Source organism: Eurosta solidaginis, chromosome 4, assembly GCF_040869045.1.
Source record: "Eurosta solidaginis isolate ZX-2024a chromosome 4, ASM4086904v1, whole genome shotgun sequence".
Lineage (NCBI taxonomy): Eukaryota > Metazoa > Arthropoda > Insecta > Diptera > Tephritidae > Eurosta > Eurosta solidaginis.
This window is the reverse complement of record NC_090322.1, coordinates 266,402-286,204: the sequence shown is the minus strand read 5'-3', so window position 1 is coordinate 286,204 and position 19,803 is coordinate 266,402. Positions and strand designations below refer to the sequence as shown.

Here is a 19,803-nt window from a genome sequence, read left to right as displayed (position 1 = left end):
TGGACCAGGGGTGACCCTAGAATTTGTTTGTACAATATGGGTATCAAAAGAAAGGTGTTAATGAGTATTTTAAAAGGGAGTAATCCTTAGTTCCATAGGTGAACGCCGTTTCGAGATATCGCCATAAAGGTGGACCAGGGGTGACCCTAGAATTTGTTTGTACAATATGGGCATCAAACGAAAGGTGTTAATGAGTATTTTAAAAGGAAGTGGGCCTTAATTCTATAGGTGGACGCCGTTTCGAAATATCGCCATAAAGGTGTACCAGGGGTGACTCTAGAATGTGTTTGTATGATATGGGTATCAAATTAAAGGTATTAATTAGGGTTTTAAAAGGGAGTGGTGGTTGTTGTATAGGTGGTCGCATTTTCGAGATATCGCCATAATGGTGGACCAGGGGTGACCCTAGAATTTGTTTGTACAATATGGGTATCAAAAGAAAGGTGTTAATGAGTATTTTAAAAGGGAGTAATCCTTAGTTCCATAGGTGGACGCCGTTTCGAGATACCGCCATAAAGGTGGACCAGGGGTGACTCTAGAATTCGTTTGTGCAATATGGGTATCAAACGAAAGGTGTTAATGAGTATTTTAAAAGGGAGGGGGCCTTAGTTCTATAGGTGTTCGCCTTTTCGAGATATCGCCATAAAGGTGGACCAGGGGTGACTCTAGACTTTGTTTGTACGATATGGGTATCAAATGAAAGGTGTTAATGAGTATTTTAAAAGGGAGTAAACCTTAGTTCCATAGGTGGACGCCGTTTCGAGATATCGCCATAAAGGTGGAGCAGGGGTGACCCTAGAATTTGTTTGTACAATATGGGTATCAAAAGAAAGGTGTTAATGAGTAGTTTAAAAGGGAGTAATCCTTAGTTCCATAGGTGGACGCCGTTTCGAGATATTGCCATAAAGGTGGACCAGGGGTGACCCTAGAACTTGTTTGTACAATATGGGTATCAAAAGAGAGGTGTTAATGAGTATTTTAAAAGAGAGTAATCCTTATTTCCATAGGTGGACGCCGTTTCGAGATATCGCCATAAAGGTGGAGCAGGGGTGACCCTAGAATTTGTTTGTACAATATGGGTATCAAAAGAAAGGTGTTAATGAGTATTTTACAAGGGAGTGGGCCTTAATTCTATAGGTGGACGCCGTTTCGAAATATCGCCATAAAGGTGGACCAGGGGTGACTTTAGAATAAATTTGTACGATATGGGTGTCAAATGAAAGGTGTTAATGAGTATTTTAAAAGGGCGTGGGGCTTAGTTCTATAGGTGGACGCCTTTTCGAGATATCGCCATAAAGCTGGACCAGAGGTGACTCTAGAATGAGTTTGTACGAAATGGGTATCAAATTAAAGGCATTCATGAGAGTTTTAAAAGGGAGTGGTGGTAGTTGTATATGTGAAGGCGTTTTCCAGATATCGACCAAAATGTGATCCAGGGTGACCCAGAATATCATCTGTTGGATACCGCTAATTTATTTATATATGTAATACCTGCCACGATTTTAAGGGTTTTTTATTTCGCCCTGCAGAACTTTTTCATTTTCTTCTACTTAATATGGTAGGTGTCACAACCATTTTATAAAGTTTTTTCTAAAGTTATATTTCGCGTCAATAAACCAATCCCATTACCTCACCATGTTTCATCCCTTTTTTCGTATTTGGTATAGAATTATGGCATTTTTTTAATTTTTCGTAATTTTCGATATCGAAAAAGTGGGCGTGGTCATTGTCGGATTTCGTTCATTTTTCATACCAAGATAAAGTGAGTTCAAGTAAGCACGTGAACTAAGTTCATTAAAGATATGTCGATTTTTGCTCAAGTTATCGTGTTAACGGCCATGCGGAAGGACAGACGAACGACTGTGTATAAAAACTGGGCGTGGCATCTACCGATTTCGCCCGTTTTCACAGAAAACAGTTAACATCATAAAATCTATGCCCCTACCAAATTTCAAAAGGATTGGTTAATTTTTGTTCGACTTATGGCGTTAAAAGTATCCTAGACAAATTAAATGAAAAAGGGCGGAGCCACGCCCATTTTGAAATTTTCTTTTATTTTTGTATTTTGTTGCAACATATCATTACTGGAGTTGAATGTTGACATAATTTACTTATATACTGTGAAGATATTAAATTTTTTGTTAAAATTTTACTTTAAAAAAAATTTTTTTTTTAAAGTGGGCGTGGTCCTTCTCCGATTTTGCTAATTTTTATTAGGCGTACATATAGTAATAGGGGTAACGTCCCTGCCAAATTTTATCATGATATCTTCAACGACTGACAAATTACAGCTTGCAAAACTTCTAAATTACCTTCTTTTAAAAGTGGGCGGTGCCACGCCCATTGTCCAAAATTTTACTAGTTTTCTATTCTGCGTCATAAATTCAACTCATCTACCAAGTTTCGTCGCTTTATCTGTCTTTGGTAATGAATTATCGCACTTTTTCGGTTTTTCGAAAATTTCGATATCGAAAAAGTGGGCGTGGTTATAGTCCGATATCGTTCATTTTAAATAGCGATCTGAGATGAGTGCTCAGGAACCTACATACCAAATTTCATCAAGATACCTCAAAATTTACTCAAGTTATCGTGTTAACGGACGGACGGACGGACATGGCTCAATCAAATTTTTTTTCGATCCTGATTATTTTGATATATGGAAGTCTATATCTATCTCGATTCCTTTATATATGTACAACCAACCGTTATCCAATCAAACTTAATATACTCTGTGAGCTCTGCTCAACTGAGTATAATCAGTAATGGCATAAACTAATCTACATACATAAACATAAACTTCCATGTACCAAAATAACCAGGGCAAAAAAAAAAAGAAATTCATTAATCCATTTCCGCTCGTCTGCCCGTAAACACGATAAGTCGATACAAATTTGAGATATTTTATGATACTTGTTATTTAAAATGAGCAAAATCGGACTATAACCACGCTCACTTCCCTAATATATACAATTTTGCTTGATAAGTCGATCCCTAATTAAAGCTTTTCGAAATATTTGAAAAGGGCAATAGCATCGTAAATAATATAAATATAGTTTACCAAGTAAGGAAGGCTAAGTTTGGGTGCAACCAAACATTACATACTCAGCTGAGAGCTTTGGAGACAAAATAAGGCAAAATCACCATGTAGGAAAATGAACCTAGGGTAACCCTGGAATATGTTTGTATGACGTGGGTATCAAATGGAAGGTATTAAAGAGTATTTTAAAAGGGGATTGGGCCATAGTTCTATAGGTGGACGCCATTTCGGGATATCCCCATAAAGGTGGACCAGGGGTGAATCTAGAATGTGCTTGTACGATATGGGAATCAAATGAAAGGGGTTAATTAGTATTTTAAAAGGTAGTGGGCCTTAGTTCTATAGGTCGACGTCTTTTCGAGATATCGCCATAAAAGTGGACCAGGGGTGACTCTAGAATGTGTTTGTACGATATGGGAATCAAATGAAAGGTGCTAATGAGTATTTTAAAAGGGAGTGGGCCTTAGTTCTATAAGTGGATGCCTTTTCGCGATATCGCCATAAAGCTGGACCAGGGGTAACTCTAGAATTTGTTTGTACGATATGGGTACAAAAAAAAAGATGTTAATGAGTATTTTTAAAGGGAGTGGGCCTTAGTTCTGTAGGTGGACGCCTTTTCGAGATATCGCCATAAAGGTGGATCAGAGGTGACTCTAGAATGTGTTTGTACGATATGGGTTTCAAATTAAAGGTATTAATGAGGGTTTTAAAAGGGAGTGGCCCTTAGTTGTATATGTGAAGGCGTTTTCGAGATATCGACCTAAATGTGGGCCAGGATGACCCATAACATCATCTGTCGGGTACCGCTAATTTATTTATATATGTAATACCACGAACGGTATTCCTGCCAAGATTCCAAGGGCTTTTGATTTCGCCCTGCAGAAATTTTTCATTTTATTCTACTTGATATGGAAGGTGACACACCCATTTTACAAAGTTTTTTCTAAAGTTATATTTTGCGTCAATAAACCAATCCAATTACAATGTTTCATCCCTTTTTTCACATTTTGTATAGAATTATCGCATTTTTTTTTAATTTTTCGTAATTTTCGATATCGCGTGGTCATAGTCGGATTTCGGCCATTTTTTACACCAAGATAAAGGGAGTTCAGATAAGTACGTGAACTAAGTTCAGTAAAGATATATCGATTTTTGCTCAAGTGATCGTTTTAAGGGCCGAGCGGAAGGACAGACGGTCGACTGTGTATAAAAACTGGGCGTGGCTTCAACCGATTTCGCCCATTTCCACAGTTATCGTCATAGAATATATGCCCTACCAAATTTCACAGGGATTGGTTAATTTTTGTTCGACTTATGGCATTAAAAGTATTCTAGACAAATTAAATGAAAAAGGGCGGAGCCACGCCCGTTTTGAAATTTTCTTTTATTTTTGTATTTTGTTGCACCATATCATTACTGGAGTTGAATGTTGACATAATTTACTTATATACTGTAAAGATATTCAATTTTTTTTATAATTTGACTTAAAAAAATTTTTTTTTAAAGTGGGCGTGTTCATCATCCGATTTTACTAATTTTTATTTAGCACACATATAGGAATACGAGTAACGTTCTTGCCAAATTTCATCATGGTATCTTAAACGGCTACCAAATTACGGCTTGCAAAACTTTCAAATTACCTCCTTTCAAAAGTGGGCGGTGCCCCGCCTATTGTCCAAAATTTTACACATTTTCTATTTTACGTCTTAAGGTCAACCCACGTACCAAGTTTCATCGCTTTATCCGTCTGTGGTAATGAATTATCGCACTTTTTCAGTTTTTCGAAATTTTCGATATCGAAAAACTGGGCGTGGTTATAGTCCGTTTTCGTTCATTTTAAATAGCGGTCTGAGATGAGTGCTCAGGAACCAACATACCAAATTTTATCAAGATATCTCAAAATTTACTGAAGTTATCGTGTTTACGGACGGACGGACGGACATGGCTAAATAAATTTCTTTTTTCGCGATTAGTTTATGCCGTTACGGATTACCGTTATGCGAACAAAGTTCATATACTCTGTGAGCTGTGCTCAGCTGAGTATAAAAAGAATAAAAAACACGCAAATACGGTGGCGTTTTAATATCTACAATCCAATCCACTTAGATATTTTATGTTGTTAGCTAGCACCTAGCACCGTAGCACAGACGTTCGTTCGTGTTTCCGCTATTAGGTACAACTCGTTTTGTACCGAGTTATTTAACCACTGCCGCGGTCTTCAATAATTTCCGCTAGATGGGTCTAACTCTCCTTTGCGCGCCTAGACTACGCCCAATTTCATGGGGCATACCACAGCCCCCACTAGTAAACTTGTTTTCTTTATAATGAGAAATGTTTCTAATATACTATGTTAAAAAATAAATGTAAGGCGCGAATAACCCCCAAAGAGATTTTAGGCCGAACTTCTCTTCCAATTTTCGTCGTGCGCTTTTTGTTTTTAATTTTTCCTACAAATTTGCGAGACGGGACTAACATGTTTTATGCCGACTCTGAACGCCATCTGCAAGGCAGATGAGTTTTCATGGCAGAAATGTATTCGGAGTGCTTGCCAAATCACCGCCGACCCCGCTTGGAAAAACTTTCCTCTAATTGAAAAATGTTTTTTCTAAAAATTTGATATTACTTTGCCCGGGCCGGGAACCCAGTATCCTCGGTGTGGTAGGCGGAGCACGCCACCACCACACCAAACAGTTCCTGTTGAATACCCAGAAACCTGGGCATCCCAACAGACATCAGATTGATGAGCCAACACCGCCCAGGGGCTTAAGGAGTCATCTCCGTAAGCATTATGAGGAAATACGGCACCTGAGAGCACAACCGTATGAAGCCAAAAAACACAAGCAGGTCCTCAGTGAACTCCACAAGCAGGCGTCGGACCTCTATGCCAGGAATTGCCCGGTGAATCATGTAGTCAAAGAACAATACCCAAAACTTGCAGAAGAGGAACGCACATTCCCTAGGGAAACGCGAGCCACTCTAGCTCAACTTCGATCTGGCTACTATAGCAGGTTAAACTCGTACCTATCCAAAATCAATCCCGACATACAAAACATATGTTCTGCTTGTAACGTGTCCCCACATGACACCAACCATCTCTTCAACTGTATTGTGGAACCATCGCCTCTAACACCCCTCTAATTATGGTCCACCCCTGTTGAAACAGCAAGTTTCCTTGGACTCACATTAGAGGATATTGATGACAATTTGTGATCGGTCGCACCTATTGGATGGGGCGAAGCACTGCTACAACAACAACAGCAACCACATCACAGTTAATAAACATGCTTCATTTTGAAAATAGTTAATGTCACCGAACTTAAACTAAACAAACTGTAGGTTAAAAGCTTACAGCGGAGTGTATACTGTTCGATTCACACCGAACTTAGACGTCTTTACTTGCTTTTTGTTTAAAATTTCAAACAAATTATCGAACTAATAACTTGAATTATTAAACCATGCGAAATACTTGGTAACATCCAACATAGTTTTTTCTTGTGCACTGGGTTTAAGTAATAAATTTTAAACGAAAGTTTATTTAGCCTATTTTAATAAATTAATATGCGCTGACTTCAAGAATATCGCATCTTCGTATACAGAAAGTAGAATTTATGGGAAAAGGGTTGTGGTCCATTTCAAATAAAGAGAAAAATTTCCAAGCATTAAAGCTTGTTTATATCACTTACGACTACCGCACCGAAGCTCCTGTGTTCAAGTTCCGGGAAAAGAAACATGAAAGTTGTTTCATCTCGGATGTGCTTTGGCAAACACAAGCTTGAAAACACACACCGTGAAAATTCGGCTGCCTTGCAGCTTGAGTTCAAAGTTAGCATAAATATGTAGGTCCAGTCCCTATAGGTAGTAAAAATTAAAAAGGAGCGCGACGAACATTGGATGAGAAGCTCGGCTTAAATCTCCTCGGAGGTAAATCGCGCTAAGTATTTTTTTAAGGGACTAATGTTTGAATTATTTTTAGAGTGCAAAGCTCAATTTCAAAAAAGCAGAGTCAACCTTTTTAGCGGCGTTCGTGAGATATATAAAAAAATAAAAACAACCTTCCGTGGTGATTTATACCGAGCTTCTCTTCCAATTTCCGTCGTGCTACTTTTTAAGTTTTCCCTATAAATTGGAGGGACGGAACGTACATGCTGTATGCCTGCTCCGAACGGAATCCGTAATTCGCTGAGAGGCTTTTCATGGAAGAAATACACCGGAAACGTTTGCCAAACCAATGCGCAAGGACGGCCCTGCTAAGAAAAACTGTTTCTTATGTTTTTGATGTTGTTTTTCCTTGGACTTGAGTCAGGACCTTCGCGCTACCATCACAACATATATGTATATACCTTGCGTGTAGAAATTACTTCCATAAATGGCCAGTGCTGTAGCGTTTCATGTGTGTTTGGATCCAGGAATATCACTCCTCGTCTATTTAGGGCCAGTATCAAATCACGCCACATTGGATTGCTGTCTTCCACGTGTGGTCCTTCTTCAGCCCAAATGCGTTTCACTGCAAAGAAACTGCTACCGAAAAGAGGCCACGCGGACAGTACCATAAGAAATTGGGCTTTCACTTGACTTGGTGATAAACCAGCAATTTGAGGCCAGGCGGATTGCACTAATCCCACCCATTGAGCTGGACGAATTTCCCGTATACCAAGTGCTGGTTTTGGTAAAAGGAATTTAATTTCTTTCATAGCTGGAACATGTGTAAGATCAGCAGCACGATGAAGCAATGCCGCTATGCGGGCCATATCTCGTACAATTTCCGGTATGGGTACACCATTTCCAGGAACTTCTAATAAGAGACCCTCTAAGTAGTCCGGCGCCACTTGATTGAATAGTACTTCAACATAGAGAGGTGTTGGGGCAGGATCACGTTTCAGAGGAAAATGCCAAACGGATCGACAAAATATCAAGTAAAACGGTTGACCTGACTTGAGAAGCTCCGTTGTAACATCTAATATGTATTCATCAGCTGCAAGTGGCATTGTAAAAGCATCACCTTGCACAATACAATATAATGAGAACTCCTGTTGTTCAGCTTCCGATTCCACACTTAACAATGCGCAAAGCTCAGCAATGACATCTGCAACCACAGTTGAACAACGTGTATTAACTACGCGTTCCGCACCACCTGGAAGGCGATAAATTTGACGACGAGCTGAGCGTCCGGCAGACACAGCCGTAACTTCCTCTACACTTGGAACATTTTTTCTACCACCACAACGCGCAGTCTTACGCAAATTAGCCAAGCAAACTGCCGCTGTTCCGTGACAAGAGCGCCGACGATCTGAAGCTGCAGATGTCAAGTGTTCCATCAAATAAGGACGTAGAGCGTCCGAGCAGCCAAAGTATGCTGCTAGGATACTTAAAAGTCTCCAAGCGCGCTGCGCAGAGTCTGGGCACGGCGAACGATTAGCAGTGGTCTGTTTCATCAACTGACAATATACCTCATCACGAAGAGCCAAATATTTGTGACAATGCTGTAATGGCAATAAATATATCAAGGTTGGTTAATTCGCTAAATTATTCTAGAACATAATATTTTACCATTAGTACAGTATATACGCATTTGACTTCTGTAAGCTCAGGATCGTGCGGAATGTCACCACAGTAGCGAAGAATGCAATCAAAACAGTCGAGGGCTAAAGGAGCTAAATCATTTGGTAACCGAAGCAATGGCATGCGAATGGGCATGCCTTGCCATTTAACTAGATCTGCATAAGAAGGAATCCGACGATCCGCAGGATCTCGAGCTTGATCACGGTGGTGCGTACGAGCCTCGGGATAGTGACTGAAAATAAAAAAAGGGACTGAGGATTTATGTAACTATCTCTAAGAATTTTACTTACTCGTTACGGAAATGTTGCATGGCGAATTGAAGAAGAGAATACTTAGTGATAGAGGGCGATGGACCATTGCTGCTACTTGGTTCTTCAGTCAAGTAATTGGCATCGAGATGATGTGTCATTGAAGCGTGATTGTGACTATGCATTTGTTGATTTTGCTGTAGTTGTTGTAGCTGATGTGGAATTTGCTGCGCGGTACTTGAAGTTTTGCGACCGGAATGTAAGTAACTTGTTTGTTTACTATATTGATGTCGTTCGCTTTGTATATCCATGTGATTGCTTGTATTTGGAGACATTGAGTCCGCATCACTATCCGTGGTATGATGTACGTCCTGATGAACATCAGCTTCTGTATCGGTACTTTGGCGTTCCTGCTTTGAAGCAATAGTTTTTTCTGTCATATGAGCCTCATGAACCCTTGGAGAGGTTATGGTTGCTGCGCCATTTTGGCCATTAACCAAAATTGCATGCTCGCGATGATTTGATTGACGGGATTCCAAACGTTCTATGGGGACATTTAATATTTGTGCAGCTGCACGAGCACCCGATGATAAAGTTGAGGCCTTCGACTGGCTCTGAAATTTTGGAAAAAAAAACAAAATTGAACCATTACTTGTTTGTTTGAATGCACAATACGTAAGAAGTCAAAAAACTGGTCCGCCTTAGTAAAAATGTTTAAGCTGTGCACGAATTTAATAAAAAAAATCAGAAAATCATACAAAACTGAAACAAAATGTTGTGCAGGAAGTGGACATGTAATGCAAATGTTAATAAATTTATATTTTGCGGGGCAATTCCCCTAGCACCCCAACCTGTATATGCCAAAATTAAAGCTCTTACTTGGTTCGGTTAAAGAATCTGGCAGTTGTTATTAGCGAATACATTTGTGTACAAATACATATACTTATTTAAATACAAAAATATGAAGTAAACGATTGTAAATAAATTATTATTTTTTGTATTATAAACATAAATTACCCGAAATAAACTACCCGATGTGGAGCAGCGGATAAAGTGCTGCCTTCAATGTCAGATGCCCTGGGTAAGAAATCCACTTATGAAATCTGAATTGCCCTTTGATTTTTCACATTTTAAGCCATATATACAAAGAATGAGGCATTTATTTCTACGTTGACTGACTGTAGGGCCTGATCAGAGACACGGCCCACGGGGCGCACCCGAGGCCACCACAAGATGACGAAAAAGTACTATTCTTTTTCTGTTGATTCATCACCCGATAGAGTGCACATTGATCGAACGCATTCTGACTGAATTGTAGGCACTCCAGTTAAAACATGGCGGATGCTTTACTTCAGTTTTTACAAAAACATAGCATCGATATCGAAGACAGTCGTGGTTATTCGTTAGAATACTGCACCCAACATTCTATGTTATTCAAATACGGCGGCGAGGAGTTGGCAAGGCGCATGCATCAGCTTCTTAGCAAAATATGCCCGAAAATTGGAATCTAAGTGTTCTTTGCCCAGTCCACAAGAAGGGGATACTGCAACACTGCACCAACTATAGCGGACACAGCCTTCTTAATATCGCATATAAGGTCCTGTCAAGTGTATTGTGCGAAAGATTTAAGCCCACCGTGAATCGGCTAATTGGAGTTTATCAGTGCGCCTTCAGACTTGGTAAATCTAACATCGACCAGATTTTCACAATGCGCCAAATTTTCTTGGAAAAAACCCGAGAAAAAAGAATCGACACACATCACCTCTTCGTCGATTTTAAAGCCGCCTTTGACAGCACGAAAAGGAGCTGCCTATATGCCGCTATGTCTGAATTTGGTTTCTCCGCAAAACTTATACGGCTGTGCAAAATGACGTTGAGCAACACCATCAGCTCAGTCAGAATTGGGAAGGACCTCTCCGAGCCGTTCGAAACTAAACGAGTTTTCAGACAGGCTGACCCCCTATCGTGCTATTTCTTTAATTTGATACTGGAGAAAATTATACTAGCTGCAGAACTTAGCCGCTCTGGAACAATATTCTATAAAAGCGTGCAATTACTGGCATATGCTGATGACATTGATATCATCAGCCTAAACACCCGCGTTGTTGTTGTTGTTATTGTAGCAATGCTCGCCCCACCTAATAGCCGCGACCGATCACAAATTGTCAGCAATATCCTCTAACGGGAGTCCAAGCAAACTTGCCGTTTCAACAGGGGTGGACCATAAGGAAAGGGGTGTTAGAGGCGTTGGTTCCACATTACAATTGAAGAGATTGTTGGTGTCATGTGGGGACACATTGCAAGCGGGGCATACATTTTGTATGTCGGGGTTGATTCTGGATAGGTAAGAGTTTAACCTGTTACAGTATCCAGAATGAGTTGAGAAAGAGTGACACGCGTTTCCCTGGGGAGTATGCGTTCATCTTCCGCGAGTTTTGGATAATTTTCGTTAAGTACTGGATTCACCGGGCAATTCCCGGCATAAAGGTCCGACGCCTGTTTATGGAGTTCACCAAGGACCTGCTTGTGTTTTTTCACTTCATAAGCTGGGTTCTCAGGTGCCGTATTTCCTCAAAATGCTTACGGAGATGACTCCTTAAGTCCCTAGGTGGTGCTGGTTCATCAATCAGATGTCTGTTGGGATGCCCAGATTTCTAATTTCTCTCCCTGATGGGGAGTATTCTCGCCTCATTATGCAGATGGTGTTCTGGGGACATAAGAAGACAGCCCGTGGCGATTCTGAGTGCAGTATTTTGGCAGGCCTGTAGTTTCTTCCAGTGGGTGATTTTTAGGCTTGGCGACCATATGGGTGACGCATAGCACGTAATCGGCTGGCTAATTGCTTTGTATGTAGTCATGAGCGTTTCTTTATATTTTCCCCAAGTACTGCCAGCGAGGGATTTGAGGATTTTGTTACGGCTCTGAATTCTCGGAACAATTGCGGCTGCGTGTTCACCAAAATGTAGATCCTGATCAAACGTCACACCCAGGATTTTGGGGTGTAGGACAGTCGGTAGCGTAGTGCCATCGACGTGGATGTTCAAAATGGTCGACATAATGCCAGGTTTCGCGAGGCGAAAAAACTGGAGAGATCAGGCAGGTAGCCGTTTATTTTATTGCATAGCGCATCGATCTTAGGGCCTGGGCCTGTGGCCATTATTGTGCAGTCATCGGCGTAGGGAACGAATGTGACTCCTTCCGGTGGTGAAGATAGCTTAGATATGTAGAAATTAAACAAAAGTGGGGATAGGACACAACCCTGTGGCACCCCTTGTTTAATTCTCCTTGGTTTTGATGTTTCGTTTCTAAATTGCACCGATGCCTGCCGACCACCCAGATAATTTGCGGTCCACCTTTTAAGACATGGGGGAAGGGTAGACCCTTCCAGGTCTTGCAGTAACGAGCCATGGTTGACCGTATCAAAAGCTTTTGATAGGTCTAGCGCTACGAGTACTGTTCTATGGTGGGGGTATTGATTTAAACCGCAATTTATCTGGGTGCTAATGGCATTTAGCGCGGTGGTAGTGCTATGGAGTTTTCTGAAGCCATGCTGATGAGGGGCTAGCTGCAAATTTGCTTGGAAATAAGGGAGCAAAATGGCTTCAACCGTCTTTGCCACTGGCGATAGGAGAGATATCGGACGATACGACTCACCTATGTAAGCTGGTTTCCCAGGCTTTAGTAGCGGGACCACCTTGGCCATTTTCCATTTCTCAGGTATGACAAAGGTGGAAAGAGACAGGTTGAAGACATGCGATAAATACTTGAAACCCTCTTTCCCTAGGTTTTTAAGCATCGGTATGGCTATGCCGTCTGGGCCCACTGCTTTGGATGGTTTAGCACGACCAATGGCGTCCTCAACCTCTTTAGCGGTGATGGTGATTGGTGACGCGCTGAATTTGTGTTTATGTGCGTGTCTATTGGCTCTCCGTCTATCTTTGTCGACCGTAGGATGCATTATATATTGTCGGCAGAAAGCGCTCGCGCATTTTTTCGCGTCCGACAGCACTTTGTCGCCAAAGGCGATGGAAACTTTGTCTTTGTGCTTAGTCGGATTCGATAGGGACTTTACGGTGGACCAAAGTTTACCCACACCGGTAGAGAGGTTACAACCTCTTAGGTGCTCCTCCCATTTCGCCCGCTTGTGTTCATCCACAAGCAATCTGATGCGTTGGTTTATATCCCTTATTTGGGGTCGCCTGGATCAAGCTGTCTTATAAGGTCACGTTCTCTCGCTAAGTTTGCGGCCTCCGCCGGGAAGTGGGCCGGATTTCGGGAGTTCTCCCGGCGGGAATGAAATGTGCCGGGGCGGATTCAATGACCTTGCGGAAGGCACACTCCCCTTGGCGGGCATCGGTCGGGATAGGGAGGGCAGCAAAGCGGTTGTCTGTAAAGGATTTATATTCTTCCCACTTTCCTTTTTTGAAGTTTATGACGATGAAGTTGGCGGTACGCTCAAGCGAAATAAGTATGGACAGGTGGTCGGATGCCAATGTTACCATCGGCTGCCAGTTGACGCAGTTTACGAGTTCTGCGCTCACGATTGAGATATCTGGCGAGCTGTGACAGCTTCCTACCATACGTGTGGGGGCGTCTCCGTTTATTGTACAGAACGTCGTTTCTTCTATTTGATCCGCCAACATCTCACCCCTACTGTCCGCCCGCAAGTTTGAATGCCATAGATCATTATGGGCATTGAAATCGCCTAAGATAATGCGATTGTTGCCAGTGAGTAAGGCCCTGATATTAGGGCGGTATCCACTGGGGCAACAGGTGGCAGGAGGGATGTAGATGTTGATGATTTCTAGGTTTGCATCGCCTGACTGGACAGATAGGCCTTGACGTTCTAAGACATTGTCCCTGCGGTCGATGCCAGGATCAAATATATAATATTGCACAGAGTGGTGTATGATAAACGCGAGACCGCCTCCATTTCCGCTCTCGCGGTCTTTCCTGTGGACATTATACCCAGAGCAGGTCTGCAATGTAGATCTTGCTGTGAGTTTAGTCTCTTGAAGCGCAGCAATGCGGATGTTGTGCCGCTTCATGAAATCGACTATCTCCGTAATCTTCCCAGTTAGTCCATTACAGTTTAACTGCAGAATTCTGAAGTGCATAAGGGGAGACGCCGTTACTCTGGGGGTAAGTGACGGGTGACTACGCCTGGGTTGTGGAAGGCCAGGACGCAATTGCTGTTGTGGCCCTGGGACTGGGCGTCCTTGGGCAAGCATTGGGGTACCCGGATGATTTGGGTTTGCGACCTGGTAACATGGCGCGATGAAACCCGTCGGGGGGTTGCCGTCGCGGAGACCAGAACATCTAGGAAAGTGGCACCACCCAAGGCAGGAGCTGCATTGGGCGGATGTCGCAAACCTATATATTCTGTGCTGGCAGAGGGTGCAAACGGAGGTAGGGACTAAGAGTCTGTTTCCCTGACCTGCACGATTGCTGCCGGAAAAGAGGGGGGGGGGGGGGGGGGGAGAAGACGGGGCAGGGGCTGATGCTCAGCATTGCTACCAACTCTACTACGAAGGTAGTAGTTATGAGTGGTATCAGCTGTTTGAGTTGTTGGCGCCGTGGGGCGCGAGCAGCAGCGGGTACTTGTTGTGGCTTGCTGAGCAGCGGGGCTGCTGGAAGGTAGTGAGGGGGCGCTTAGGCGTAGACTACGGGACGCCCTTGGGCGTGAACAGCAAGGAGCCACAAAAGATTTATAAAAGTTACGTGGACGTCGGGTTTTGGGATCAAGCCCAGAACAACCTGTCCGATGCAACCATCACTTGCACGAGATTCTTTTCCGGCAGATGCAGCAAAACCATTTCTCAGGACCGGGGTCAGGAGACGGTTCTGCGTCGTTAGTTCTGCTTACTCCAAACTGGAAAAAGAAGCGTTAAAAATGGGTTTGATGGTGAATGAGGACAAAACGAAGTACCTTCTGTCATTGAGCAAAGAGTCAGCGTATATACGCCTTGGTAACCACGCTACTGTTGGCAGCCATAATTTCGAAATAGTAAAAGACTTCGTTTATTTGGGAACCAGCATCAACACTAGCAACAACATCAGCTCTTAAATCCAGCGAAGAATCACTCTTGCCAATAAATGCTATTTTGGACTAGGTAGGCAATTGAAAAGTAAAGTCCTCTCTCGCAAATGAAAATCATACTCTACAAGTCACTTATCGTTCCCGTCCTGATATATGATGCAGAAGCATGGACCCTGACAACATCAGATGAAACGGCTCTGGGAGTGGTCGAGAAAAAGTTATTCGAAAGATTTATGGACCTCTACGCGTTGGCAATGGCGAGTACCCAAGAAGATTTAACGGTGAGGTGTACGAGCTATACGCAGACATCAACATAGTTCAGCGAATTAAAACGCAGCGGCTGCGCTGACTATGCCGTGTTATGCGAATGAAATATGACGCTCCTGCCAAGAAAGTGTTTCCATCGGAACCCGCCTATGGAAGCAGAGGTAGGGGCGGCGCCCACTCCGTTGGAAGGACCAGGTGGAAAACGATTTAAACTCCCTTGGTGTGTCCAATTGGCGCCGGTTGGCAGAAAGAAGGAGTGACAGGCGCGCCTTGTTGGGCGGCCATAACCGTTTAAACGGTTAAGCGCCAATAAACTAAGTAAGTAATGCAGCAGCCAACGCATGGTCACATGCAGTGTTTTTTCTTTCAATTATAGAAATAAGAGCCTTTTGTGTTAACACGAGTTATAAGATATGAGATATAAACAGAAATATATGGTTAGAAATAAAGCTTAGGGAGTAGCAAAGAAAATGTGCTTTTTAGAAAGAGCTTTTACGTTATCTTTTGGAGTGACATTCATAAAAGATTTGATTCAACCATTAAATCAACATACGAACTGCTGGTATACTCCGAAGTATCTGCTATCATTCGTAAAATCAAAAAAGTATGCATTAGATACATGCGAAGAGGCTGCCAATAAGTTTTTTTAGAGATCAGCGATTATGAGTCAGCAAATGTTCCCTTGTAACCCCTTGGTACTCAAGCATCGGCATCACAACGTTCAGCTAGAGACAAATTCACAAGCTTTTTTTTTATTAGCTGTGTTTTTTTTTTTTTATCTATCTTTGTTTATGCTTAAACTTTATATGGACTGCTAAGCGTTAAACTTTATCTACTCTTCTGAAATTGCTGAGCATAAAATTAATACTCCTAAATTTCAATACGCATTATACTCACAGGCAACAGAAATATGTGTCTATGTTTCACCTGTTCACTAATTCTATGTATCACCTCTACAAATGGTGTGTGCCCACTATTCATCGCAACCGATTCAGCTATATGTTCTACCACCAGAGGTTTGTGTCTGCGCTTTTCGGTACAACATGTCTAAGCATTATCTAAGCGAGGATAAACGTAAACGTATACGCGTGTAAAAAAAAAACACGGCTATTTTTGAAGTAATGAGTGCACTGATGCTCATGGAGTCAGAATAAATCGAATTGAAAGCTAAAAGCTTGTGGGAAGCATATCCTAGACATTTGGAACACACGAGTTGATCCAACTAAAACATTTACAAATCTCCACACAAAAGGGGAAATGGAAACAAATGAGTGGTTATTGTACCGCATCAGGGAATAAAACAATCCGCAATTTACATTTTTCAACTCAGAGATTCTTAACGTTTATACCTATAGCAACAAATTGCACAAGTGAAAGACCTTTCACCAAAATAAACTTAATTAAAAATCGATTTCGTGCATTCATGGGGAGGAGCTACTCATTAATTTAGTCCTTCTGAGTTCAGAAGGAGAAGTACTGCATAAGCTAGATTTTCAAGATATTATAGAAATATTTGTAGCCAAAAGATCTAATCTATAAATTAGCTGCTTTTATGTCCTAGGAATCTGAAAATAAAAGTTCTTAAAGCTTTCCTTAACTCAAATTTATTTAGCTCAAGAAATTATTCCAAGACTTGTACCATATTTTGAACCTTTGGAATACTTATTCATTACTAACAAATTCATTAAATGCCTTTAATTCGAACACGTCCCAGCCGTGACAAATTCTGTCCCACCCGTCATACTTATAATTTGGTTTATAGAAATAAAATTATCTAAGAAAAATTAGTTATGTTTACGATATTTGATTTCCCAAATGTTCATGTATCTAAAAGTTTTTAAACAAAACAATCTTCTTCCATATATTCGCAGAGTTTTTATAACACTAACTTCACAACATATCGCTTGTCCCAACCGTGAAAATTGTAATACTTACTACAATTTAAATATATACTAAGATATTGTTAGTGCCCTTACATAAAAGTAATGACTGAATATTAAGTGTCTCAACCTATTTATTAGAACCAGAAATCCCCTACTGGTTTTTTCAGAATGCTTCAACAAAGATGATCATCCCATTCGAAGGTTCAGTTGACATGGAAATATCCTTTATGTACTCGTATACGAAATACGTATTTGAAAGTATTTTCTATTACTGTGGTTGCACGTTCCCCTGCATAAGTATTTGGGTAACCCTTCCTTAAAAAAATTTGACATATTTTAATCTCTTTTCTTATAAAATATTTCTAAAGTTACTCCCAACTAGGGCTACCAACTCTTCGGGGTTTCTCCGCCTTCTCCGTTCTCCGAATTTCGAACGATGGCCCCCCGATCCAGAGACGTGATTATACAAAACTGAATTTTTGCACCTGCTATAAAGTTTAACGGAAGTAAAATGTGTAGAACCTAAAAACCTTGCTAGTTCAAGTAAATCCTTTTTAATAGCTCACTCAACCCCTCGATGCTGGTATGTGATATACGGAATATGAATTTCGGTAGTTTTCTAACTGAGGAACTTAATTCTTACCTCATACTAAAGTTGAACGTTAACGCAAGAGAAAAAATTTTTTGGCCTTATATATAAACCAAATTGAGACTTATTTGTTTCTCGAACTTTATCTATTTTCGATACCTAAACTGGCGTCTAAAACATTAGTTTCGATTTTCTCACTTGACAATTACCTAAATCCAAATCTCCGGGCTTGGAATTTCTGACAGTTGGCTACCCTACTCCCAACTAATCTCTTGGAATCACCATGATTATCCAAACGAAGTTTAAAACTCACCTATATATGGCGACTCCTGTTAAAAAAGTGAGTATGTAAATAAATATAAGGCGCGATAACCTCCGGAGAAATTTTAGGAGCTTCTTTTCTAATTTGCGTTTTGCTCCTTTTGATTTTTCCTACAAATTGGCGGGAAGGGACCTACATGTCTTACGTCGACTCCGAACGGCATCTGCAAGTCAGATGAGTTTTCACTGAGAAAATTTTCATGGCAGAAATACACTCAGAGTGTTTGCCAAATCATGGCCGAGGGGCGATCCCGTTTGGAAAATCTTTTTTTTTCAGCAGCATTGCGCGTCAAAGGGTTCATCAGAAAGTCCTGTAATTGTTGTTGTTGTAGCAGTGCTTCGCCCCACCTAACAGCTGCGACCGATCACAAATTTTCATAAATATCCTCTAACGGGAGTCCAAGGAAACTTGCTGTTTCAACAGGGGTGGACCATAATGAAAGGGGTGCTAGAGGCGTTGGTTCCACATTGCAGTTAAAGAGATGGTTGGTGTCATGTGGGGACACATTGCAAGCTGGTCATACAGTAAGTTGAGCTAGAGTGACTCGCGTTTTCCTGGGGAGTATGCGTTCCTCCTCCGCAAGTTTTGGGGACTGTTCTTTGAGTACTGGATTCACCGGGCAATTCCTGGCATAAAGGTCCGACGCCTGTTTGTGGAGTTCACCAAGGACCTGCTTGTGTTTTTTTGCTTCACACGGTTGAGTTCTCAGGTGACGTATTTCCTCAAAATACTTACGGAGATGACTCCTTAAGCCCCTAGGCGGTGTTGGCTCATCAATCAGATGTCTGTTGGGATGCCCAGTTTTCTGGGTATTCAACAGGAACTGTTTGGTTAGCATCTCATTTCTCTCCCTGATGGGGAGTACTCTCGCCTCATTATGTAGATGGTGTTCTGGGGACATAAGAAGACAGCCCGTGGCGATTCTCAGAGCAGTATTTTGGCAGGCCTGTAGCTTCTTCCAGTGGGTAACTTTTAGGCTTGGCGACGATATAGGGGACGCGTAGCACGCAATCGTCTGGCCAATTGCTATGTATGTGGTAATGAGCGTTTCTTGGTCTTTTCCCCAAGTACTGCCAGCAAGAGATTTGAGGATTTTATTACGGCTCTGGATTTTCGGAACGATTGCGGCTGCGTGCTCACCAAAATGTAGATCCTGATCAAACGTCACACCCAAGATTTTGGGGTGTAGGACGTCGGTTGCGTAGAGCCATCGACGTGGATGTTCAAAATGGTCGACATTTGGGACGTCCATGTGGTAAATAAGGTCGCGGAGGATTTAGTCGGTGATAATGCCAGGTTTTGCGAGGCGAAAAAACTGGAGAGATCAGGGAGGTAGCCGTTTATTCTGTTGCAAAGCTCATCGATCTTTGGACTTGAGCCTGTGGCCATTATTGTGCAGTTATCGGCGTAGGAAACGATAGTAACTCCTTCTGGTAGCGAAGGTAGCTTAGATATGTAGAAATTAAACAAAAGTGGGGATAGGACACCAGCCTGTGGCACCTCTTGTTTAATTCTTCTTGGTTTTGATGTTTCATTTCTAAATTGCACCGATGCCTGCCGACCACCCAGATAATTTGCGGTCCACCTTTTAAGACATGGTGGAAGGGTAGACCCTTCCAGGTCTTGCAGTAACGTGCGATGGTTGACCGTATCAAAAGCTTTTGATAGGTCTAGCGCAACGAGTACTGTTCTATGGTGGGGGTTTTGATTTAAACCGCAATTTATCTGGGTGTTGATGGCATTTAGCGCGGTGGTGGTGCTATGGAGTTTTCTGAAGCCATGCTGATGACAGGCTAGCTGCAAATTTGTTTTGAAGTAGGAGAGCAAAGTGGCTTCAAGTGTCTTGGCTACTGGCGAT

At 41.9% G+C, this 19,803-nt stretch overlaps 1 protein-coding gene across 5 annotated transcripts in view; it reads right to left on the bottom strand.

The window, feature by feature from the left end:
• Myo10A (Myosin 10A) overlaps positions 1-19,803 on the bottom strand; it is a 177,791-nt gene that overhangs the window by 11,108 nt on the left and 146,880 nt on the right. For all 5 annotated transcript variants that reach the window (XM_067779243.1, XM_067779240.1, XM_067779244.1 and 2 more), the window contains exons 4-6: positions 8,887-9,458; positions 8,585-8,828; positions 7,378-8,517 (exon numbers count right to left, since the gene is read on the bottom strand). In XM_067779243.1, coding sequence (XP_067635344.1) covers positions 7,378-8,517; positions 8,585-8,828; positions 8,887-9,458 — 1,956 coding nt within the window. The remainder of the gene's footprint in view (positions 1-7,377; positions 8,518-8,584; positions 8,829-8,886; positions 9,459-19,803) is intronic.